Raw genomic sequence first — 24,696 nt, 5'->3', positions numbered from 1 at the left:
AGCCTGGACACTGACGTGGGCGGCTGTGTCCCACAAACCTAGTGCAGTAGCAAAACCGGAGGACTGTCCTGGGGGCTTCACGCCCCCTTTGAGGACCTACCCTCAGCGTCGGAAACGCTTGTATCAGAGAAAAGCAAAGATGCTCCCGTTTTGAGGGAAAAAAACCCAGAACCCACAGAAACCCATCTGCCTGTCTGCGGGTTCCGCGCGTTCTCTCTGAATGGCCTGGAGGGGCTGCAGCGCTTAGACAACTCCCTTTGGAAATCCATGGCCCAGCCAGAAAGAGGTCACACAGGTGGCATAAAGGGCACATGTCGTTATGGAAATGTCCCCAGACATGTCACTGTTGGTCTGAGAAGTGAGAACTCAAGGGAGGCAGTAAGCTCAGACAGGTCCGCACCACAGGGCCTCCGGAGGGACCGAGGGCGGCCAGCAAGGGCGGGGCTGCTACAGGGGGAGCACAGTGTGGGGACAGCCCTGTGCCCCACACCTGGGACACCCAGACACACTGACCGCCCCTGCCGCCCCGCTCGCCCCACAGGCACCGGCACCCCGGGGCAGCTTTGCCATGTCGCTGCCCGTTCCTTGTCTACTTGCTGCCCCCCTACCCTAAAGGCGAGGTCTTGAAGGCAGGCCCACTTCTGCTCCTGCACAGTGATATCCCATCACCTGGCACCGTGGAGGGTGGGGACGTTCTGCCGAATGAAAGGCCACTGCTTTAGGCATGGCTTCGCTGACGATAGCGGAGCGAGACAGACACCTCCTATGCTCTAAGAGTTACACTCCCAGCAATAGAGCCAGGAACGTAGTCCCCAAACCTTTTTGCAAAGAGCCAGGTAGTAACTACTTTTACCTCTGTGGGCCGTGCAGTCTCTGTCACAACTACTTAACTGCGAAAGCAGCCATAGGTAACACAGAAGAGAATGGCCATGTTCCTAGAAAACTTCACTATAGAAACAAGCCACAGGCCAGATCTGGCTCAGGGCTGTGGTTCGCCAACTCCCAGTTTAGAGTCAGGTTTTCTTCAGCAGTTTCTGGGTTCCCACAGCTTGCTTTCCCATTGCTTCCCATTGCTGAGCAGGTCTAACCATCGTGGATGTCTGCCCCCAAGACTGGTTTTGGGGGCCTGTGTGCAAAAGCCCATGTGTCCCTGAGATCCTTTCCCCCAGGCCTGTCCAATCTCTTTGGGTTCTGGCTGTGTCTGAAATGCAGCTCACATTCTACTCCTTACTGAGATCCAAGAATGACAAGCACCCTCACCCATGTAGGGCTAAATGGAGACCCCCTAAAAGATACGTCCACATCCTGATGCCCGGAACGTGCAAACATGACCTTACTTGGACCAACGGCCTTTGCAGAGGCGATCCAGGTGAAGGCTCCCAGATGAGGGCCTCCGGACTATCTGGGCGGCCCTGAATCTAACAACCTTCTGAGAGACGGGAGGGGGGACACAGACTCAGAAGCCACGTGAAGACAGGTCACAGGGCTTGCACCCCCAGGCCCAGGAGCCCGAGGAGGCGGCTCGCACCTTCAGCAAGAGAGCCCGGCCCTGTGGACACCTCGATTTTGGACGTCCAGCCTCCAGGACCGTGAGAGTAAGCGCCCACTGTTTCAAGCTCCCAGGGTGGGGTGCTTCATTACAGCAGCCAGGGGAGCCAAGACCCCATCCAGCCACTGATTCCGTTTCTAAATAGGAACCAACGGAGTGAGGGGCATGGCAGTGATGGGCTCCCCCCTCCAGCGTGCTAGAAGCCGAGGCCCCCCCGGGTCACCACTGCAGCAGCTGCCATCCACCCTGACCCCCAGCGCCCAGCGCCCCAGGCAGCTCGGCTCCGATAGCTCAGCCGGAAAAGGGGTGGTGTGCGGGGGCCGGTTCAGTGGGCAGGTGTGGGGACCGGTGGGGCCCTGTGACGACAGCCGCTCTACCTCTCTCCTCTCCCACTGTCATCGGCAATAAATTGGTCCTATTTTTAAAACCCATCCTGTGGGAAGTGCTGTTTAAACACAAAGCCACTGCAGCAACAGGCACTGGGGAAATGGAAATTCCCAGGTCTGGGGCCTGAGCCAGGCAGGGTCAGACTCAGGAGGTATGGCAGCAGCACAGCCCCTGCGGGCAGACACCTCCCACCCTTCCTGGGCCGTAGTACACCTGCGGACAGGCCAGAGGCACGCCAGGGCCCAGGGCAGCTGGCCAGCTCCAGCGGAGACCCAGGCCAGGAGCCACACCACTCACAGGAAGCCCGGCAGACGGGCCACCCGGCAAGGTCTCCTGGTCATTGGCTGAGGAAGTAGCTTTCTGACCAGCACAGCAGGCCACCCCACCCAAGAAGCCTCTGTCAAGCTCCTACCCATGCGGGACACAACTGCAAACTAGCCCCGGGACCTCCCTGGCTCCAGGGGCAGGGGCCACAGGGAGGTCTGGGCCAGAGCGCCTGGCGGCCAAAGGTGGGGGGGACTGAGGTCGCCATGGTCAGAGGTGGCACAGGTGCTGCCATGATAAAAGGTGCCAGAGATTACATCAAGGCAGCAAGGAGTGGTGGGAGCACGCAGGCACACCCTCACTCGTGTGTGCTCACTCCCCACATGCACACACACAGATGCACACACCGGCTCACGCCTGCACGTGTGCTGCACTCCTGAGCAGACACACTCACGCCTGCGTACGCTCCACATCACCTCCACCGCCACTGAGCCCCTCATGTGCAGGAGTGCCACCATGGCAGAGGCTGACCCAGTCTCAAGCCCACGTCTGTGACTCTCAACCCCAGAGCCTCTGTTGTCCTGCTTTCCATCTGAGAAACGGGCACCACCCACCCTGCAGAATTGAGGCTCTAACAACACCCAGCCTGGCTTTTGAGACTCTAAGCAAATGGCACACCACCAGAGAGCAGACAACAGAACAGCAGGGGACCTCAATCCAGGCCTGGGATGGTCCCACGTCATCACTAAACACTGGGAAGGAGAGGGATCAGCCCACCATGGCCCCTCCAGAGACTTCTGCTCTGCAGCGAGTGAGGGTGAACGGTGATGTGGCATTTGGAAAAGGCGACACCCAACAGCACCTGGGAATGGAAGTGCCTGACGGCACTGGTGCCTGGCACGAAGGTCCTGCTCACTGAAGGACCTCCTTCCCGCTGTCCCACGGCCTGGGCCACATCCCCCACAGCCGTCAGCCCAGTGCATTCTGCTCATGAGCAGTCCAGGGCCCCAGGGCCCCAGGGGACAGAGCCCAGCTCCTGCCAAGCTGACACCCAAGAGGAGAGCCAACCAGAGGTTGACGCCGATAAAGAGAAAACTCTGAGGAAGTGCCGCTCCAGGGGTGGGGACAGGCATCAAAACCAGCGGCTGTCACGGGGCCTGAGTGCCAGGGCCAGAGACTCTCCCAGAGGGGACAGCCCAGTGCATTCTGCTCATGAGCAGTCCAGGGACCCAGGGACCCAGGGGACGGACTCCCAAGTGATGTAAGAAGCCAGCCTAGCAGCCCCATGGGAACAGCATTACACTAGAGGGAACAGCCAGTACAAAGGCCCAGAGACAGGGACATAGATCGCGGGCCTGGCACGAGGAGAAGACAAGTGGTCCAAGGTGTGGGCACTGTCTAGTCGGGGCGCCTGGTGAGCCAGGCCAATAGCCTCAGCCCAGTGCACTGGAGTCCCTGAGGGTGGACGGCAGACACAGGGTAACAGCAGAGGCCTCCAGGCTCCCGCAGCTGTTCAGGCAAGAGGTGCTACAGCCTGGGCGGGTCACGGATGAGGGCGTCTAAGGCTCACGGCAGCATGGGGGGGGGGCTTCAGCGGGGCTTCCCTCTGCCTGATGCAGCATTGACCCACTGGACCCCGGGTGGCTGGGATGGAGGACAGGACGGGAGTGGGCGGGAGGCTGGGTTCAGGTGGAGGAGGGATGCCTGGGGGAGGACCGCAGGGGCGCGGCTCTGCACTGAACACTGGGGCCTGCAGGGCCCACGGGGCTCCAGGCGGCACGCATGAAGGCAGCTGGACACACGCGTCTGGAGATGTAAAAATAACTGTGGAGTCATGGGCACTCGGAGGCGCTTAGAGCCAGGGGCTGAACCTCGGGGAGGGCCGGCTGGGGAGAGGCAGCCCACGGCTCCAGGGCGGGGAGCAGGCAGAGGATGGAGAGCTGGGTGAGGCGACGGAGGTGGGCACCCACACGACACCCATGGCAGGGGCGGCTCCTGGATTACCCGCAGAGGTCACACTGACCTTGAGGCAGTGCCTCCAGCAGAACGGCATGACAGGAGCCCAAGGGACTCTGCAGAGGGCGCCGCAGCCTGGGGGCAGCCCCGGGCACCTGGAAGCACTTCATGGCGGGTGAGCACATGGAGGGCCTCGCGGGCTTACACAGGCAGGCTGCCCAAGGACAGAGGTGTCAGGGTGGGGGGGGGCAGACAGGCTCCCAGCCGGCCCCTCCAGCCCCGAGGATTCCCACCCACCCCGACAGGGACCATCACAAGAGCCAGGCTGGGACACAGCACACCTGTCGAGATCTAAGCCCATGTGCTCTGACTCCCAGTCCCAACCCAGGTGCTGCAGGAGGCTTTGGGCCTCTCCTTGAGGTCTGCACAGGGACAGGGGGGCCAGCTACCACCCACCATGTCCTCCATGTACCTGCCCAGACGGGGACTGAGATAGCGTGCCCATTCCCAAGACAGGAGGTGCCACTGGGAAGGGAAGGAAGCCTCCCATCACCACCACCCAGGACCCCTGGCCTCTTGGAAGGCGCCCACCTTAGCAGAGGCACGGCCCCAGATGTTGCCAGGAGCCCCTGGGCTCCCAGCACCTCACACGGCAAGTTTCAGCTCTTGTGAGGCTGCCTGTGGGGATGATGTCAGTAGGGGGACCCTGCCCTCAGGAACTCAGAGCTGGGCCTGGAGGAAACTGAACAAACACCCCACTGGCAATGGCCTGAGCAGGTGTTGACCTTGCAGCCTGCACAGGGCAGCTATGGGCTGGAGCAGGAAGCAATGTCCCGACCACCCCTCGGCCAGACCCCTCTGGTCCCCTGGTCTCAAGGTCCCTGCTGATGGCTCTCCTGAGCTGGCTGAGGCCCCCGGGCAGCCTGCACGGCAAGCAGAGAAGCAGGGCCCATCTGAACACGATGTGCTGGGGAACCCACCCCAGGCTGCTCACAATGCTTCCGGAAGCCCCACTGGCTGTCCCTCTGTGGGCACGTGCACAGCACCCCCTCCCACAACCCTAACCCGGAGGAAGAGACAGGCCACCCAGGGTCACGAGGGGTGGGCCCAGGCCCAGAAAAGGGACCCAGACATGAATTTTCTGGCCAGGACAAAGGTCGAGACCCCCAGGGACACAATCCCCCCAGAAGCATTACTGCCTTTTGTAAAGATTTGTCATATCTTTTTTTTTTTAAAAAAAGAGGTTTTCCTGTCTTTACTAACGAGACTTTATTATAAGAATTTCTGGTTCTGGAAATGCTACCAGGCAAAAGCACACAGAATAGAATGTGCTCACTGTGTCCCACGTGCCCACAGCCGCTGGGGCCTCCTGCTGGGGCAGCCCTCTGAACCCCTTCGGGGAACTCCCGGGCAAGAGATAGCCTTGAGGATGGGTCCCGCACATGAGGCGGGCGACCCTCGTCCACAGGTTCCTTCGCCACAGCCAGAATCTAGGGCGTCTTAGCTGTGGGGTCCTCAAGGACACGGCCCCGCCTCCCCCCACCTGAGCCCACCGAAGGGCACGGGTCTTCAGGACAAGTGGGGAGGCAGCAGGGCAAAGGCGAAGCTGAGCGGAACCCCTCACAGCCAGGCCCCCCAACATACAAAAGTGGGCTGGCACATCAGCTAAGGGCCTGGGAGGGGGCAGCCAGTGCTGTGGGGGCCCCTGGCCAGAGGGGAGAGGGCTGGCCAGAAGGCAGAGCAAAGCCGCCGGCGCGGGGCATGCATGGGGGCCAGTGAGAGCAGGGCAGCGTGGTGGGGAGACTCAGCTCTGTACCTCTGCTCTGCACTCATAAGAGGATAACCACAGCCCCCGTGTGGCGTGAGGGTTACAGGGCCCGCTAAGACAGCCAGCACCAGCAGGGGTGCTCCACGTCATGGGGACGGGACACGGGATGGCCGGCACAGGGCGAGGCGTGGGCATCAGGCAGAGGGGCCAGAGCACACAGTGCACGGCCCGGGGAGGGGGGGGCCCTGCCCACAGTGTCCTTCCCTTTCTTCTCTCCGGGTGGGGCACCCATCCCTGGAGCCTCTCTGGGGGCCTGCACGAGCCCCTGCCTCCAGCCACAGCTGGCCAGAGCCTCTTGGATGTCACCGTGGCCCTTGCCCCCCGGCCCCCCGTCTCGGCCCGGCCAGTGTCTCTTCCTTCCCTGCCTCCCAAGGGCCCCTCGGTGTCTCCAGGCCCCTCTCCTCCTCTCCCAGGCCTACCCGTTGCTCCCCAGGACGAGGGCCCCACGGCACCAGGCGCGCGGCCTGGGCATGGAAGGCTGCCTGGCACATGAACGGGGCGCGGGGCCCGGGACCTGGGAGGGGAGGCGGAGGTCCGGGCTGCGTCCTGCAACCGTGCGGCGCCGGCGCGGGCGCATTAGGCCCCGGAGAGGCGCCCGGGGAGGGGCAGGGAGGGCGCCCCCGCCTGCACCCCGGGACGTGACAGACTCCCCAGGCGTCCAGGCGTCCGGAAGCCCCTCTGGCAGCCCCACACGTGTGGGACGGCGCGGGCTCAGCCTAGCATCCCACACGGACCCCGGGGCCGGGCCGGCTGCAGGGCACCTGTCCCGGCAACAGCTGCGGCGGCGGCTCGAGCCTCCCCGCCGCGGAATCCTCGCTGAGGCCGCAGCCGCCCGACTTGGGGCTCCCCGCGGGCCTCCGGGCTGGGGTGCGGGCGGGGGGCTTCTCTTCTCAGAACAGAAGCAGCGCCGCTCCCACCCGGCCCGGCCTCGGCGCCACCCGGGGAGGCTGTCGGGGCCGCCGGGCTCAGCTCCGCGGGCAGCGCCCCTGGCGGCTCCGATCCTAGGCCCCGGCCCGGCGCGCGGGCCCCTCCAGCCGCCCGGCCCGCAGCCGCTCCGGGCCGCAGTCCGCCTCCCTGCGGAGGGGGTCGGGGCGCCGCGCTCCCCGGTCCCGGTCCCGGCCCCGGCCCGGCCCCGCGCGCTCACCTGCCACCGGCGACGGCTTGCGCAGCACCAGCCACCTACTCTTCCACTGCGGGACAGAGGGAGCGTGAGCGGCCGCCCGCGCCCGGCCCCCCCGCGCCCGCCGCGCGCCCCGACCTTCTTGCCGTCCCGGAGCTTGACCTGGCCCTCCACCAGCGCCGCCTCGGTCATCTTCGGTCATGGTTCCGCCCGCCCGCCCGCCGCGCCTCCCCGCCGCCCGCGGCCGCCCCGGCCCAGGGTCACTTTCAAAATAGCCTCGGGAGGGCCGGGGCGGGGCCGGCGGAGGGCGGGGCGGGGCGGGGCGCCCGTGGGGGCCACCTGAGGCCCGGCGGTCCGCTGCGGGGCGCGGTCGGGGGCTCAGACCCCGCCCACCCGCGGCTGGGGCGGGGGCGCTTGTCTAACAAAAGCACAGGAACCAGCCCTGCAAGAGGGGCGTTCCGTGTCCACGTTGCCCAATTTTGAAGTGATTTCCACCAACCTGGCTTCAGCCGCTAGCGCCTGTGCCTCCCACCAGCCAGGGCTGCGGCCAGAACGCCCTGACAGCGGACTGTCCGTGGGGGTACCTGGCCAGGACACGTGTGCGGTGGTAGACGGGGGCCCACTCGCAGGTCCTGCCAGCATGGGCCCCAGTGCAGGTTGCTGCGGGGTGGTGAGTGGGCCCAGGCACTCCCTGGGCACCACATGCACAAGGTCTCCATGTCTGGTCTCCTTGGGCTAAAAGCCCTCCCACCTGGTGAGGATGGTGCAGAGGAGCTGAGCCGCTCCACAAAGGCGCCCTGGGAGCCCTCTCCACAGCCCGGGGCTCTGAGCTTCTGGTTCCCCTCCCCCACCCTGTAGACCCAGTCCAGCTGCCCCCAGTTCTTCCGGAGCCCTCGTGATTTGGGGCACCTGGCAGGTCTAACGCCTTGGACGTCAACCCCCATCTCTAAGACGGCGTCCAACCCCCACGCCTCAGGAGCACCCGGCGGCATAAGGGGTCAGCGCAGAGGGGCAGCACCACAGAAAAGCTGGAAAAGGCAATGGACTTGACTCCAGCTCCTGTCAGGCAGGAAGACAGGTATGAGCGGGGGTGGAAAGAGAAGGCCAAGCTGCTCCTGGCTTTTTGAGCTTTAACTGATTAACTCACTAGCTCTGGGTCTTTTTTAGTGGGCTTTCCTGGCCTTACTCTCTTTCCACCCTGCTCCTATAGAAACAATACTTTTCTCTTTAAAGGCACCCTCATTTTTATTAGAGGTAACCATATTAAGAAAGTAAGTTTAGCTTTAGAACACTTGGCTTGATTATTTGCATTAAGTGCAGCAGTCCCACCTTAGAGGCTTGGATTCTGGCGGGAGAGGAGAGAAGGGAGGAACACGGCCTGTTGACACGAACCGCACAGGCAGGATGGCAGATGTGGACAGGACACGTGGGTATTCACCTTCGCAAGGCCCTTCGGACTGGGTCGTGCCTCTCACTGAGGACCGTGCACCGGGGTGAGTCCCATGCACCAGCACTGACCAGCATTGGCTGAGCCTGAGCGCGCCAGTTCAGTCGCCACCATGCTGGGTGCAGAGGGCCAGGTCCACCCCCTCCCCTGCCCCTTCCCCCTGTCCCTGGGGATCTGAGAGTAGGTCCCTGATCGGCCACAAGCTTGATTCTGATGCAGAAGTGATGTCTTGCTGAGCAGGGTCAGGCCAGGCCCAGAAAGCAGCTCTGTGTCTCCTGTGTCCCCTGCCCCACCCCCGCGTCACCTGTGCACCCACCAGTCGCCTCTCACAGAGCAGTTGCCCAGCCACAGAGCTGCATTCAAGCTCCCCACACATCTCAGGCCCCCAGGGGCTGGCCTGGGACAGCCTGTGTGGAGCTGGGTGGTGGCTGGGGGCTGTGGCCGCGGATACATCCGCTGTTCTGGGTGCCTGGCACTTGATTGCCCCTGCAGGGAGGGGCAGGGCCCTGCTGCATTCCTGAGTACTGGCCCTGACCCAGGCTTCTGCCACGCCTGGCAGCTGCACCTGCTCCCCCACTGGCCCCCGGAAACGCGGCCACAGCGGAACAGACAGCTCCCTGCCCCCTCAGCCAGCCTTCGAAAGGCCTGGCACCCAGCTTCCAGCCTGGCTCGCACTCCCAGTCCCTGACCTCTCTGCTTCTCAGGTCCTGCTGCTGACTGAATGTGGGTCCCCCAAATTCACGTGCGGAAGCCCAGCCCCCAGTGGGATGGTATCAGGAGGTGGGCCTTTCGCAGATGATTAAGACACACCCCTGACAGGTTTACAGGTGGTCCCCAGCTTACGATGGTTCCACTTACAAGTTCTTGATTTTCCAGTGGTGCAAAAGCAGTGCATGTTCAGTAGCAACCATACTTTGTACACTTGTTTACCTGTCCCAGCAGCCCTCAGTTAGGTGAACCACACACAGGAGCCAGTGGGTGTGGGGGGCAGTGATAACCACCCCATCCAGACCCAGCCATGAGACACCTCACCACTCTCCATGCTCTGTTCATTCAGCGTGTGGTGAGACGGAGGGAACTGCATTCCCCAAATTCTTATGTTGAAGCCCTAACCCCAGTGTGACTGCATTTGGAGATGGTAGTTAAGGAGATAATTAAAGTTAAATGAAGTCACAAGGGTGGGGCCCTAACCCTATAGGACTGTGGTTCTACTAGTAGAGGGAGAAACACCCGAGATCTTGTCTGCACACACACAGAGAGGCCATGTGAGGACACAGCAGGAAGACGGCCGTCTGCAAGCCTGGAAGAGAAGCCTCCCCAAAACCAACCTGCCAGGTCTTGATCTTGGACTGCAGTCCCCAGAACTGTGAGAACACAGATGTCTGTCATCTAAGCCCCCTGGTCTGTGGTGTTCTGTCCAGGCAGCCCAAGCTGACTAGTACAGAAAGTGTGGTGAATTGTTTAAAACATGCACATATTCTCCTTCAGCGCCCACGCCCTTTGAGATATGACCATACATCCGATCCCAGGAAGAGATGACTCTGTCTTTCTGCCCCCAGAATCTGGACTGCTTCAACAAATGCAATGCAATGGAAATGCTCACTAGCGCTCGTTCTTCGACAGCCCGGCCGCCGCCGTGTGAACAAGTCCAGGCTAGCCCACCTCTGACGACAAGCACGAGGCCCAGTCACCCCACGGCCCCAGGCACCAGCCAGGCAGCACCCGTTTGCAGCGTGGCCTAAGACCCACAGATGCCTCCAGGCATGTGAAGGAGCCGGCCTGGCCCGGAAGAACCCCCTGCTGGGGCCCAGCCCAGAACTGTGGGCTCAACACACAGCTGTTGGTTTATGTCCCTGAGTTCGGAGGTCCTGTGCCACCAAAAAAGCATCTGGTGCTGGACTCCAGGCCTCACGGGACATTGGAAGCTCTAGACAGAAGGATCCCAGTCCCATAGGCAGGGCACCAGGACACAGGCAAGCTGACAAGAAGTGCGATGTGGCCAAGCAGGAGAGGAGGGAGGAAGCCCACACCTGCACATACCAGGGGACACTGAGCCCCCCAAAGGCAAACACATCACAGAGCCACCAGAGGAAGAAGTTGTTTATAAAAACACAAGTAGATTTAAAGCAGATTCCTCAGCAGCAGCAGCAGCGATGGAGCCAGAACAGTGGGAGGCCTTCCAGGGCTGGCAGAGAACAACCCAGCACCTGAGACCAGCAACAGGAGAACATGGGAACGAGCTGCATTCAGTGTGAGACGCAGGCAGATGACCTCGTGCAAGTGTGACTTCTGGGCCTGGCTCAGGAAGAAATGGAATTCTCAACAAGTCCTCTAACTATTAATACAGTCAGTAGTTAAAAATCCATCTACAAAGAAAACACCGGGCCCAGGGAATCTTATAGGGCTTTCTACTAACCTTTCAAAGAATAGTTTCATACAATAAAATAGAGAACTTTTATATAAAGGTCCAGCTTTATACAAAGTCATCCAGTGAAAAATACAAGGAGGGGTGATCTTGAGCTCATTCTTCGAGGTCAGTATGGCCTTGATGACAGCCATTCAGAGGATAAGAAGGGGAAATTATAGGCCGGAAACATAAATGTGAAATCCTAAACAAAATATAAGTAAATCCCAAAGAGCTTGTAAACGGTAACGCAGCATGTACCGGCCAGGGTTCCAGCAGGCCCACCGCACAGGAGGACAAGTCCGGCACGTGTACTTACAAAGGTGTGGGCCGGGAGGGGACGCCAGGAATCAGGCGGCAGCCCCGGGCTAGTCAGAGGGGAGGCACGGATAACCACCTCTAGACTGGAGAGGCAGTCACTCTTCACCTAGGGAGAGGCGGTGACCTTCAGTTAAGGGGTCTGGGTGTATTCGCTTGCAAAGCACCATGAACTGGGGGCTCAAACAACAGAAATTGGTTGTCTCACAGCTCTGGAGACCAGAAGCCCAAGAGCCAGATGTTGGCAAGGCTGGTTCCCTCCAAGGCCCAGGGAGGACCTGCCTCAGTCTCCATCCTTGGCTCGTGGGTGGCAGTCATCCCATGGTGGCACTTCATGTTGTCCTCCTCCTGTGTATCCAAATTTCCCCCCTCACAGGGACACGGTCACAGCGGGTCAGGACCCATGCCGATGCCCCCACCCCAACTTGATCACCACCATAGAGACCCTGTCTCCAACGAGGTCACATTCTGAGGTCCTGGGGTCAGGACTCCAGCACAGGGATTTTAGGAGAATGCAATTCCACCTGTTAAGCAGAAAGATCTGGAAAGCTGATATCCTGGAGAGGAACCGACCAATTTCTTGTATTAAGTTAATTTTGCAGAATTACCTAGAAGACTCATAGAAGAGACATAGTGTCTCTCACTGGAGATAAGCATTTTTGAGACCACTTTGCAAGTCTATACCCTCTGGCCCTTTGTCACATTCCTGAAAAATCCTTAAGAGACAGAAACCCCAACCTTTGGGCGCACCTCTCTCCCCCGAGGACACCCGCACTTTCCCTCTCTTCAGGCGCGTAACTTGAGGTAAAGCCTTCTCGCCGCTCGGCTTGCGTTTTGTCTCTGCTCTGCCAGCGGTAAACATCTTCGTGAACTTCGTTATTTCATTCCGTCTTCCAGACCTGAGCACAGCTCTTCACCCTTGGCCCCGCTTCAGCTTCCTTGCGCTCTGCTGCCTGCAGGCAGCTGCCATTCCCTGACGCTCTCTCGGATGAATTCCTTCCCTGCCGACACTTGACTGCTCAAGAATTCTTCCTCCTTCAGAGTCAGAGCCCTCCCCCGTCCACGATGAGGTTCCACCCGGTGTGCAGACCTCGCCAGACGCAGCTGCCCAGCTACAAGCCTATGGCACTGAGGTGACCCCAAAAGAAGCGGGCCAGGAGGATCAACACCCCGACTGCACTCCTCCCCGCTCTGACCAACAGCTCCGGCTCCCCAGTGGCCTAATAAAAGCCCAAGGGGCCCAGGAGCCCAAGGGTGCAGCCCGTAGAGATCAGCTGCCTGGGGCAGAGTGCAAGGTGCAGGAAGGCAAGGGGTAACTGGGGGCGCAGGTGGGAGCCCCTGCTCACAGCCCAACAGCGTAGCTTCCTCCAGGAGTGTGAAGTCTGCCTGACAGCCTGTAAATGAGAGCCAGCCCTCAACAGCCCCACACCCACCACCCGTGGGGGAGGAGGGGCAGGCCAGGCCAAGCCAGCGGCCTGGTGGCACTGAGGCCGTTCCGCTGCCAGGAGCCATGAACAGGCTGCAGGGGGCCCACAGCCCTGAGCAGGCAGGGGCACCCCCACCTCTGTATGGCAGCAGCTGTCCTGGGCCATGACCCACACAGCAGGGGGCTTCAGCAGCAAGTTTCAGCCAGCCTCAGGGCTCAGTCCCACCGGCAGCCTTCCGGGCAGTGGGGCAAAGGGCCCGGGCAAGCTCACTGGCTGCCCCCCTGGCACCCATCCCATCTCTTTCACCTCTGGCTTTGCGTGGGGCAGTGTCCCCTCGTGATCTGTCTGATCCAGTCACAGCGATTCTGTTCCCTGCCCTCCCAGCCTCCTTTGCAGCTACATGTGGCCCTGTGACCCCTTCAGGCAAATGGGAACTGGGTGCAGATGTACTGCAAAGGGGTTCTGGGGAGCCTCCTCCTTCCTGATAAAGGGACAGACAGACTGGCAAACCAATGTTGGGAAGGGATGGCTGTGGGGCTTCCTGTCCCCACATCCCCCCTTTGTTCCAGCCACCGAGACAGGCCAGCAAAGCAGGTGCCCTCTGCACCTACGTGCATGTGTGACATTGGAGATGGTGACAGGGAGAGGCCTCTGGGGGACCCCACGAGCAGCCCGAGCTCTGAAGCATGAGTGAAGGCAGGGAGAGGCACACGGAGAGAACATTCTAGGCCACAATGGGAACTGGTGAGCAAGGGCCTTGCTTGGTCAGTTTCATGCACAGACTGGGCAGCGAGGCAGAGAAGGGTCCAGACATAGGTAGAGATTAGGGGAGGCTTCCAGGCCACGGGAACAGGGGACGGGGACAAGGAGAAAGCCCTGGCCTGTCAGCTGGGAAAGGTGGCAAGACCTGGTCCAGAATGGGAATGACAGAGAGGAGGAGGCCTCAGGGGCCCAGGAGTGGGCGGAGGCTGTGTGGGGAGAGCCCCAACTTTCTGGGCTGCTCTGGGTCAGGCTGGGGCCCCATGCTGAGCCGGACGGTGGGTCTGGGTCTGGACACACTGAATGGAAGCCACCTTCCTGCCCCTCCCAGAGACCAGGGCTCCTAGCTGGGCACTGGTGACCCTGACCTTGACTCTCCACATCAGGAGAGTGCCCCGTCCCCACACCCAGGCCCTGTTTCGGGGCTGTAGTAGTCATTACATCCTCACCCTGCTGAAACCCCACCAGGGACCCTTGGGGCAGCCCAGTGCCTCACGCAGCCCACAGATCTGGGAGGTCCACCCCTCCATGTGCCCCACAATCCCACCAACCCCAGCCTCCAGCTCTACACCTCTTTATCTGCCCCCAGTGAGCCCCCCTCCCGCTGTCCCAGGACCTTTGTATGTGCTGCCGCTTCCTCGGGGATTCTAGGCCCTGAGGCTCCTCATCCCCACGTGTCCTGCCTGCGGGTGGCAGGGGATGGCTCCAGAAAGTTCAATACCAGGAGCAACCCACTGCCCTTGACTCACTCTGGCACTTGGGGCCCCCTGCTGTCTCTCAGAGGAAACCTGCGTCTTCCTCTCCTAGGGAATGTGGCTGAGGGGGCACCTTCTGAAGCACTGGATATCCAGAGGGTGTTCCCTAATAATCCATCCTAAGTTTAATATTCATGCTCAACTTGGCTCAGACCCTGCCCTAGCCTTGTGCCCAGGACCTGCTTCCCATGCCCTGCCCTGGGACAAGCTGGGTGCCTGGACCTGAGCCCCACCCACCTGGGGGGCCTGAAGGGGGCCCGGAGAGGCGGGCAGGGGGACAGCTCAGGCCCTGGGGAGTCAGGACTGGGCCTCCTGCCTAGCTGCCTGGGTCCTGGGCCTGAACCCTCACACGGGGTCACAGGATCCCTTCTCCACTGAGAGAGGAGCCAGAGCTAGGGTGCTGGCGCCAGGTCCCCAGCCCAGGGCCACCCCATCCGCAAGCATGGGCTGGGTCACAGCCTGGGCGGGAAGGCTGCGTGGGGGTGGCAGCACAGGCAGCGTGGGCCGGGTTCTTGGGGTCGCATTTATTGCCAGCCAGGCAGGGATGGAGAGAGGCAGGATGCCCGGGGGTCTCAGGAGGGCTCTGCAGGTCGCTTAGGGGGCCGAATCTTGTCGTTGATCCAGTCCACGTAATTGGCCACACGAGTGTAGACACCGGGCTTATTGAGGCGCCCACAGCCATCGCCCCAGCTGATGATGCCATACAGGTAGGCCACCCCATTCTTCTCACAGGCCAGGGGCCCACCTGAGTCCCCCTGTGGCAGAGGTGCCAGTCAGAGGCAGGGGCCCTCTCAGCTCCTCAGTACCCCGGAAACACCCCACCACCACCCTCCTGCCCCCAGCCTCTCTCACACCAACCCTGAAAGGCCCCCAGAGCACTTAAAAGCCTGGGAGAGTCTGAGAAGCCCCCCTGGGACACAGTGCTCCCCGGGCGGACTTGCCGGCAGCCTGGGGGACAGTTGGCAAAGTACTTCCACGTGAGGGAGCTGTCACCCTCCCTGCCAACCGCATGGCAGGCTATCACAGGCAGCAATGCGTCCTCAGTCCGGCTCGCCACTCTCCCACCCCACCCCTGCCCACCGGCACGCACCCCACATAGACCCGGTGACCCGTGTCTGGCACAGGCTCTTCTCCCAGTTGAGACGCCCACCCAGCCACCTGGCAGACTCCTATTTACCCCTCAGGACAAGTGCAAATGCTCCCTCCTCCACGAAGCCATCCTTAAAATCCGCCCCCCCCCCAGAGATATGTGTTGTACCACATGGCCTGGTGTCAAGCCCCCCTTGCTGCTTCTGAGTCATGTGACCTGGGAAGAATGACCGGACCTCCCTGGGCCTGTTGCCCCATCTATAAAATGAGGAGTAAAGTGGCTTCTCCATCCCAGGCTGGACATGCAGCCTAATAAGCTCATGCCTATGGTGCCCTCAGTAAACATTAGCTACTGGGAGCAGTCAGTGACTGAGCCCACTTGGGAGAATTATGGGTGGGAAGAGGTTTGGCCCTTGGGGTCACATGGACAGCCTGCCCTTGGCAGGAGGGCAGGGCCACGAGGGGCTTTGTGAGCAGTCCCTCCCTGGGCCTCATTCTTCCCATCCATGTGAGGAGGGGGCTCTCCCCTGCTCTGAGGGCCTCCAGAGGTAGTGAGTGCCCACCCAGGGGGCTGGCTGCCAACCAGCAGGTGCATTCTCTACCCCGGCTCCTGACTGGCCCTGTGGGTCAGGGTCCCTCTCTGCTCTGAGCGACTGGCCTCCCGGCTCACCTGGCAGGCATCAGACTTGCAGTCAAAGTAGCCAGCACACAGCATGTTGGGGCTGATGTCGGCCCCATACACCTCGGGGCTGCTGCACTTGTGGTCGGCGACCAGGGGGACCAGAGCCTCCCGCAGCAAGCTGGAGTAGCTGCTCACATCTGCAGGCACAGTGCCCTCAGGGCCCTCAGGGTGGGCAAGCCAAGCCCCCCTGCTGCTGGCCACCGCTCCCCAGGGCACCACGCTGGCGGGCTGCCCCCAGCCCCCACTCACTCTCATCCTGGTGGCCCCAGCCTGCAATCTGGCACTTGTGTCCAGTGGGGAAGGGGCTGCCAGGCTCGGGCAGGCAGATGGGCTGGACGAACTGGGAGCGCACAGCACAGCGGGCCCCCTTCTTCTTCAGTCGGATCAGGACTGGGTGGGAGAGATGTCAGGGGTCAGCCTGGGGCTGGGGGGTCCAGGATGGGTGGAGGGTGGTCACTGGGTCGCTTGGGGGCACAGCCCTGCTGGGCAGAGGTGCTGTGGCCTGGGAGACCCAGGAGGGAGCAGGAGTGCCAGTCAGGGCTTCCCCCAGGAGGAGCCACTCTGCCACACCAGGCACGCTGTACCCTCGCCCGCCTCCCCATTCCCTCTGCATCCCCATGCTGTCTGGAATCTTCTCCAGGCCTGCCTGGTGCCCAGGCCCCGTGTCTCTCCTGGTGCTGGCCCGAGTGTGCGCGGAGCACATGGCCCTGGCCCTGCTACCCCGCGTCCCAGGCCTCACCAAGGTCGTGGTCACTGGGGCTGAACACCGAGTACCGGGGGTACGGGATGTATTTCTCGATGCCAAATGTCTGCGTCACATCTGTCGTACGGTTGAAGAAGTGCTGGCCCAGGACCACTGAGACGCGCTCCCTTGGGGGGCTGGGAGGGGCGGGTGGGGGCATGACCTTGGTCTTCCCTCTGGGGCACTGAGGTCGGCTCTCCCCCACCCACGGCAGTGAGCACCCCAGAGACAGCCCCAGGGGGACGATGCTGTGCGGGCACCTGCAGCCCTGAGCAGGGGCCAGTGTGGGGACCACCGTGACAGTGGGGAGTCATGGGCTGGCGTCACACCCAAGATCCTGGGCAGTGCCATCTTTAACGCAATCGCCTCAGTAGATGCGTGTCCTGGGGTTGCCCTGAGATTGAGCCCCAGTGAGTGCAGACCTGGCCCTGCCTGGCAGCCCTGCCCAGCTCCTGTCTAGCCTGCAGGGTCGCCCAGACACAGCCCCTCCCTCCTGTGGGGCACAGGCCCCACGCCCCCTTGGCCACCCGCTGTCCCGTCTGGGCCTCATTTTCCCGTCACCATGTATGGCCGTCCTGCCTCAGGCTTCGCTTCCAGGCCACTGGGAACCTTAGCCACTTGGCCCTTCCAGGCCTCAGGCCCTTCTGGACAATGGGCTCCCCACCATGGCAGCTAGAGGCCCAGCACACAGCAAGGCGCAGAGCCCAGGGCTCCTGACAGAGCCAGCAGCCCGAGCCCAGGGGCAGAGCTGGGGGCTCTGGGTCTGGCTCAGGACCTGTCAGGGTAGCTGGCGTGAGCCTGGGGTTTGAACACCCAGGCCTTGGGGTGTGAGGGCAATGGGGTGCTCCAGGCTGGAAGGGCTGCCTGGAATGCACAGTGGAGCTCTGGGCACCTGGGTCTGCCCTTTGACCCTGCTAAAGGAGCCCTGTGAGGGCACCTGGGACCTCCCACCCAGCCTTTCCATACCTGTCCTGGTTCCCCCAGCTCCTCCAGCCCTGCTTAGCCAAGACCTGGGAACAGGGTGCTGGGGTGCAGGACACAGGGATGAGCACCCCCACCCATTCTGGTCCCTCCCCAGACCCTTCCTAGATGTGGCGGAGTGGATGCCTGCTCCCCACCCCCAGCCCCACCCCATCCCATGCCATAGGCTGAGCCCCATCTCACAGGCCCAGCAGGGCGCTTGCTGCGAGTCCACGCTCAGCACACTGCCCACCACCCCCATGCCATAGTCCCTGGGGTGACCGACAGGGGCCCACGGCCTCACCCTCACGCTGCCAAACGTCCAGCCCCTAATGCCTGGGATGCCACCGTCAGGCCCATCCCCTCCCGCCGGACCCCCTACTCCCCAGGCAGAGCCTGGCCCCCATCACGGTGGGCTGGACCGCGGGCGGGGCCGGCCTTCCCTGGGTGTGCGGTGGTGCGCCCGGAGCCCCGGACTCCCCCGACACCTAGCTGCCCGCTCAAGCCCCGCTTCCCCTCTGGGGGCCCGTGAGTGGGCAGGGCCTCCGAGTCCCTGCGTCCCCTGGTGCCATCTGCGCGGTATGGAAGAGGCGGGGCGGGGCGGGATGGGGCGGCCACTCGGGGAGCGGCGGGGCGGGGCGGGGCGGGGCGGGCAGGGGCGTGTCTGCTGCCTCCTTGCCCGGCCCCGGGCTGCGCGCGAGCCCCACCTGCGTCAGAGGGGAGAGGCGGGGAGTGGAGGGGGTTCCGTGGGTAGGTGGCGAAATGTGGCGACAGGTAAATAGCGGTTAGGTTAGAGGTGTGCGAGGCCAGGCAGATGGGCCGGGGGATGGGGGCGGGAGGCTGGGTGGACGCGGATGGAGTGGTGGGTGGGGGATGGAGGGTGGGCAGGTGGATGGGTGGCGGATGTTGAGTGAAAAGACATGGAATAGATGGCGGGCGTATGACCAGCCAGTGGGTAGGTGGAGGCGTAGATGGTGGGACTGGACATGGGTTGAGGGACTGCAAAGGGGTCGTGGGCAGGGTTCGGAGCCACCCACCTGTTGGAGAAGCAGTGGGCCGCGGACACCACCCAGCACGTGTGCACAAGGCTCCCAGAGCAGAAGTTGTTCCCAATGTAGATGGCGGCCAGCCAGGGGTGAGAGCCGGGCAGCGAGGACGAGCCACCGATGATGCGCGGCCGCAGGAAGCTCCTCTTCCGGTGCCTCCTGCCGCAGCCCTGGCGCTCGGCTGGGACCGGCTCAGGCAGGGACAGCAGGGTGTCGAGGGGCGGGGGCTGATTTCTGCCGAGGGATTCTGGGGCACAGGTCACCAGGTCACAGCCGAGTCCCTTCTGCATACCCCAGGCCAGAGAGGGTCCTGGCCGAGTCCAGGTCCTCAGGTCCCCAGTGGTTCACCTGCCTCCCATCCCACCACAGGCAGCCCTTCTAGAAGAGGGTCCAGGGTTCTGGCCACCTCTGCCCCTGTGGGCACGACTTACTGCTGGAGCCTCAGTCTCCTCAGCAGGGTGAGGAGACTAGTACCCAGTCACAAAGCTTCGTGGGAACCAGAATGGCCTGGCACAGCTGGCAGGGACTCCTATCCCGCCCAGCAGCCTGGACCTCAGCCAGCCCCAGGACGGTCAGACAGCCCTGGGAACCAGGGGCCAGAGTGTAGGCTGACCTCATGGAGCTGCCCACTCCCAGGTCTGTGTGCAGGGGCACCTGCTGGGCCTCCTACCCACATGGCTCACCACCCCACTGCTCCTCCTCACCCCTGGGGGCCATGCTGTGTTCGGGGGCTGTGTATGTTGGGGGGAGCCACCCAGGAAACCTAGTTTGCTTGCCTGCTCTGGCCCCTTATGCCAGCCCACTGCATGGCCTTGGGCCAGCCTCACTCCAGACAGCCTCAGTTTCCCCATCTCCCAGATGGGCCCGTGGTCCTCCAAAGAAAGGACGCCAGGGGTGGGGGTGGGGTGGTGAGGGCCACAGGGAGACCATGTGACCTGAGTGGGCGTGGGGCCCCTGCAGCCCTGCCCGGCCTCCCCAGACCCCTGCAGCGCCCCGCGCACCACAGGCTGCCAGGCGGCAGTACTCCCAGGAGAGCGCACTGTCCTTCACCACGTAGCACCAGGGCCGCTCATCCTTGTCCGGGTTCCTGGAATGCACGGAGAGGCAGGTGGGCAGGGGACAGCGGGCACTAGGGGGCAGGGAAGTGGGACGCCCAGCAGGGTGAGACCGCTGAGCCCCAGCAGGGTTCTCTGGTCCTGCATGATGACACAGAGGCCTTGGTCCCCGTGGGCCTCCTCCTCTGCGCCAGGCTTCTCTCGCTGGGTCAGACACAGCCTCAGGAGCCCCTGGGGGCAGGCCTGGTCGGGAAGGCCCCCTCTAGGACGGACCCTGTCCACCCCGAGTAAGGTGGCCTGGGGCAGGCCAGGCCAGTGCTGACCGGCAGTAAGCGTGGGGGCCCAGGCCGAGCAGAGCTGCGGCGCCCACCGAGTCCACATGCAGCTCCTGGTAAAGCAGGTCGGAGTTCCAGGCCAGGCAGCCGAGGCCTGAGGCTGCCGTGCTGGCCACACCTCGGTATTCTGTGCCATTCCCCGTGAAGCAGCGCTGGGTGGGTACTGCGGGCGGCACAGAGGGTGGTAAGCCAAGACCCAAGGCTGCACCCTTTCTGACAACCAGTCTGTGGCCCAGGGCCAGAAGCCAACCGACGGGGCTCGGGGGCCGTGGCTCACCAATGTTGCAGAGTCGCCCAGCATAGCCCTGGGGGCAGGCACATACGGTGGTCCCCGTGGCCACGATCAGGTGGCAGGTACCCCCGTTCAGGCACGGGCTACTCAGGCACTCTGGGGGCGAGAGCTCAGACGCTAGGCCTTGGGCCTCGGGGGGCCTGCCATGTGAGGGTGGGGCCAGGGCCTGGGTCTGACGCCCAGTGCCCCTGGCTGGTGACCATGGGCAGGCGCCTTCCCTCGGGTGGGGACAGGCAGAGCCTCAGGCCAGGAAGGCTGCTGTGCAGAGCGGCACCCCCCAGCCACCGCGTACCTGTGTGGCGGGCGCCCTCGCACTGGGCCCGGCCCCCGGCACACTCGCACTGTTGCACTCGGCCCTGTTGCACTCGGGCCCAGCGATCCCCCGTCTCGAGGTGCTCGTAGCGGGTCTCATCAAAGCATTTCTCTGGGGACCACACAGTGAGTCCCCTGCGCCCAGCACACCACTGGCCCCTGCAGAGCCCCTCCAGGCCCTGGCCGGCTTCCGCTCTGCTCACCTGTGCCACAGTCTTTGCCTGTGAAGGCCATGGGGCAGGTGCAGTGGTAGGACTCAAGGTCCTGGGTGCTGGAGCACGAGCCCCCGTGGAGGCACGGGCCGGAGGCACAGGGATCCACGGCAGCTGGGGACACACATGAGGGACGGGGCTTGGGGCGTCTGCGTGTCACCCCTGACCCCGTGACCTTGTGCTTGCCAAGCACCACAGAGCCTCCATCAGGCCTGCCGCCTTGAAGCTTCCCCTTCTGGGTTCCTTGGGGAGCAGGTGCCCTGAAAGGGGGCTTAGGCCTCCCCCTTCTCCCCACAGCCCACACCCCAGCACTCAGACCCTGGCAAGTGGGCCTCTTGCTCTGTACCCAGCGTCCTGGAAGTCTGATCTCCAGTCAAGCACCACAGTCCTTCCCGTGTGCCCCAAGACCCTCTTAAGCAGGGCTCCCAGCACCATGCCCAGCTCTGCCCAGGGCTCAGCCTGTGGGGCTGCAGAGCCTAGCCTGACCCCCAGAGGGCACTTTGGCCCCAACAATGGCCAAGGCAGCCGCGTGGCTCTCAGAGAGGTCAGGCTCCTGCCTGGCACGAGCTCCCCCTCCACGATCCTTCAGTCTCCTGGGAGATGGCTCTGCTGCCCCCACCCGGGACCCCCAGGCCTGAGGTGGGGTCAGCCCAAAGCCTCAGACCCAAGTCAGCTCTGTCCCCTGGGACCTGCCCTCATCAGCACATGGGCCCGGATGTCCCCCAGCTCATCCCCAGGCCCAGCTCCCCCTGGCCTGGGCCCAGACCTACAGACCCCCAGCACCAACCTGAGCCCTCCCTGGGCTGGGAAGCCTGCACACAGTAGCCCCAGGTCCTGTCCCGGTCATAGTTGTGTGTCGTGGCACACCTGGGGGTGATGTGACCATGGGTCCCAAGCCAGAGCCCTGCTCAGCCTGGCCCCAGCTCTAGAGGGCGCCCCCTGGCTCTGGAGCTCTCCCCCTGGTTCGCTCACTCATGCATTCACTCAGCACACCTGCTGGGTGCCAGGCAGTCTGGAGTGTGGAGGGAGGAAGGTGGGAGAGAGGACGAGGGGCCGTGGGGACTGGGAGGAGGGCTGCTGGGGACCTGTGCTTGCAGGCCCCGTCCACTGGGACCCACCACTTCCTGTGGGCGCTTCCCTCAGAGGTGCAGGAGTGGTGCATGCGGCCACCGTAGCGGAAGGGGAACCGGCAGGGCTGCCCGTCCTCGGTGAGCACTGCTGAGGGGTAGGGGTCAAGACGCTCCCGTGCTGGACGCTCCTCACCCCCAGTGTGCACTCCACTGCCCAGCAGCTGCCCACGTCCCTCCCAGCCCCGTGCAGGGGGCAGCCCACCACCTCCAGTGGCCCTCTGGGCCCCCTGGAGGGAGCAGCCCTGGGGTGGGGGATGAGCTCCTTACCCCGGGGTCCCTCTGCCTCTGGAGCACTTGTGGTTGGGGTCGCAGGGGTTACCGAGGTTACAAGGACCATGGTGGTCCCAGGGGTCACTGCAGCATTAGGTTCGGGGGATTCCGTATAGTTCTAGGCAGAGCCGAGAGGGCTGTGACGGCGTCATCGTGGGCCAGGCCCCTTCACATGCAGGCCTTGCCAGGAGGGCTAGTTGCAGCCCTGGGCCTCAGTTTCCATACTGGGGCCCTCAGGTCTTGGAGAAGGCACCTGGGCTGGGGGGTGCCTCGGACTCCCAGGGCCTCAGCTAGCCTCAACCCCTCTCCCTCTTGCTGAGCCCAAGGGGTAAGTCAGCTGGCTCAAGGTCTGCCCAGACTCCAATCTTGGGGTCTATTCTGGGAGATGGATAGGAGCAGCCGTGAGACCCTTAGAGGTCCCCATCCCCCACCTGAAATACTTGGACCCGACAGAGGCCTGGAGAGAGGGGAGGGGCCTCCATGCCCCAAGGTTGGGGGCCCTGAAAATCAGATACCCAGGCCCCCTGCCCCCTAACATGCCCAGCTTACCCACTGAATGCCAGCTTTCACCTCAGTGGGCCCCTCACCTATTCCATACCCCTGCCCTGGCCTCAGCCCCAGGACCCAGAGCAGGTACAGGGAGCCTACAGTCACAGTGCAATGGGGGTGCGCTCACCCTGCCACCCTGGGGCTCTGCCCTGAGGGGTACCAGCAGCAGCAGCAGGAACAGAGATGGTCCGGGCCGGGGGCAAGCGCCAGGCACCCAGCCCCAGCACCCCATGGCTGCTACTGAGCTAGCATGAGGGCAGCAGGAGGCGGGACCAGAGCGGCCAGGGCAGGGGTGGGTCAAGGCCACTTGGAAATGATTAACCCTGGCTGCCTTCCATGCTGCGCCCACATGTCCCCCACTTCTGCTGCCCAGCTCACCCTGCCTGGCCTCAGACACACTGGTCCTGGACCTGGCAATATTCTTGGGTCTCAGCTTAGAAGCCTCCTCCAGGAAGTCTTCTAGGATTCATGGAAAGGGGGCACCTAGACTCCAGCCCCAGCTTCCAGTCACTTCCTGGCCTTGGGCTGGTCACTGGCTGTCTGTGGCTATTCACAGCCACAGCAGCCGCAAGAGCTGAGCCCTTCCGAGGGCCTGGGCCTGGAGTGTGAAGTACTGGCCACAGCCAGCAAAAGGCAGGGAACAGACAGGAGGGATGTGTGCGGTGGGCTGCATGCTGCAAACAGTGACTCCTAGATGGGGATGCCCACTGCCCCCACACCTCAGCCTGGCCCCTCCCGGGATGGGCCTAGAGCAGGGGCCCTTGTAGGAGAAAGCCTGGGAAGGTGGGCCTGCCCTACATCTGGGGTGCCTAGGAGCGTCCCTACCCCCACCTCTCCTGCACCCACTGGACACCCTCTAGGAAGCCTTGCCCTGGGCTTCCCCCCGACGGCCTGGGCGACCTGCACTGTCCCCACCTCTGTCGAGGCCAGCTCCATTCCACACCAGCCTTCGGAGGCCAGGCTGTCTCTAGGGACCTCCGGTATCCCACTGAGGGCCAGGGGGACCGGGCTTGGGTCCTGCCCAGGTTTGCTCTCTGCACCTGTGACCTGCCATGGGGTGCTGCCCTGGACACAGCGGCAGAACTCCCCCACCCAGGCCTGGAGGGTGCTGGGGGCCGCAGGAAAGCCACCACAGAACCCTCTTCTGCCATTCTGAGCTACCATGAGGTGGGGATTCTTCCGGTTCTCCGTGAGTCAGCTTGGCCACCTATGGGTGGCAGGGGAGGCTGGCCCTGCACTCTGGCCTTAGGATCGGCCAGGCACTGCAGCCGCCTCAATGTGCACCCCCAGACCACCCTCTCTGGGCCCACATATTCCCAACTGTGCAGAGGGATGGAAAATGGAAGCAGTGGCACCCAGCTTGGGGTACAGTGGGTGCTGGGGGCAGGGTGGGTGCTGTGCAGGGGTGTGCTGAGCTAGGTGGGCGCTTGGGAGCAAGCTGGGTGCTGGGGGCAGGGTAGGGGCTGGACAGTGTGGGTGCTGGGGGCAGCTCTGTGGAGGGAGGGTTGGGGGTCCCCTCAGGGCCCAGCTGCATGGGCACTGGGGCCCATGCCCCCAGCCTGGCCCACCAGCTGCCCCTCCCACCTCAGGGCCTCATGCTTCCCAGGGTCTCTCAGCAATCCAGTGTCCACTCCGATGACCCATCCCCAACAGACAGGCCTGGCCAGATCACCCCCCTAAATGAGGCCGAGGGCACGGATGGGCGAGCAGAAGGCCAGGCTCGCAGTTGCACGGGTAGCCATGGAGCTTGCAGGCCTCCCGGGCCGAGCCCTGCCCCACGGCAGCCAACCCAGAAAGGAGGCCGTGGG

At 63.2% G+C, this 24,696-nt stretch overlaps 2 protein-coding genes across 10 annotated transcripts in view; both read right to left on the bottom strand.

Annotated features, from left to right (window-relative positions):
- DOK7 (docking protein 7) overlaps positions 1–7,379 on the bottom strand; it is a 30,410-nt gene extending 23,031 nt beyond the window's left edge. For 4 of the 7 annotated variants that reach the window (XM_036992451.2, XM_036992466.2, XM_036992469.2 and 1 more), the window contains exons 1-2: positions 7,243–7,379; positions 7,129–7,174 (exon numbers count right to left, since the gene is read on the bottom strand). In XM_036992451.2, coding sequence (XP_036848346.2) covers positions 7,129–7,174; positions 7,243–7,296 — 100 coding nt within the window. In that variant the 5' untranslated portion in view covers positions 7,297–7,379. The remainder of the gene's footprint in view (positions 1–7,128; positions 7,175–7,242) is intronic. The other 3 variants (XM_036992448.2, XM_073237981.1, XM_036992458.2) reach the window with 3 other exon arrangements.
- Positions 7,380–14,723: 7,344 nt separating this feature from the next.
- On the bottom strand, positions 14,724–23,152 carry HGFAC (HGF activator). Of its 3 annotated transcripts, none has more exons than XM_036992431.2 (14): positions 23,016–23,152; positions 22,337–22,457; positions 22,058–22,157; positions 21,727–21,806; positions 20,931–21,053; positions 20,708–20,839; positions 20,401–20,511; positions 20,112–20,286; positions 19,735–19,820; positions 18,725–18,980; positions 16,725–16,864; positions 16,235–16,375; positions 15,974–16,122; positions 14,724–14,969 (listed from the first exon to the last, which is right to left on the bottom strand). In XM_036992431.2, the coding sequence occupies exons 1-14, from the start codon at positions 23,118–23,120 to the stop codon at positions 14,787–14,789; spliced, it is 1,902 nt and encodes a 633-aa protein (XP_036848326.1). In that variant the 5' UTR covers positions 23,121–23,152; the 3' UTR covers positions 14,724–14,786. The 3 variants fall into 3 exon arrangements, with proteins under 3 accessions (XP_036848326.1, XP_036848330.1, XP_036848333.1); XM_036992435.2 differs by having other exon boundaries at positions 22,058–22,154; XM_036992438.2 differs by lacking the exon at positions 20,401–20,511.
- Between the last annotated feature and the right edge of the window lie 1,544 nt (positions 23,153–24,696).

This window comes from Manis javanica, chromosome 5 (assembly GCF_040802235.1).
Source record: "Manis javanica isolate MJ-LG chromosome 5, MJ_LKY, whole genome shotgun sequence".
NCBI classification, from domain to species: domain Eukaryota; kingdom Metazoa; phylum Chordata; class Mammalia; order Pholidota; family Manidae; genus Manis; species Manis javanica.
Note: the sequence above shows the minus strand (reverse complement) of the source record. Positions and strands in the feature narration are given on the sequence as shown.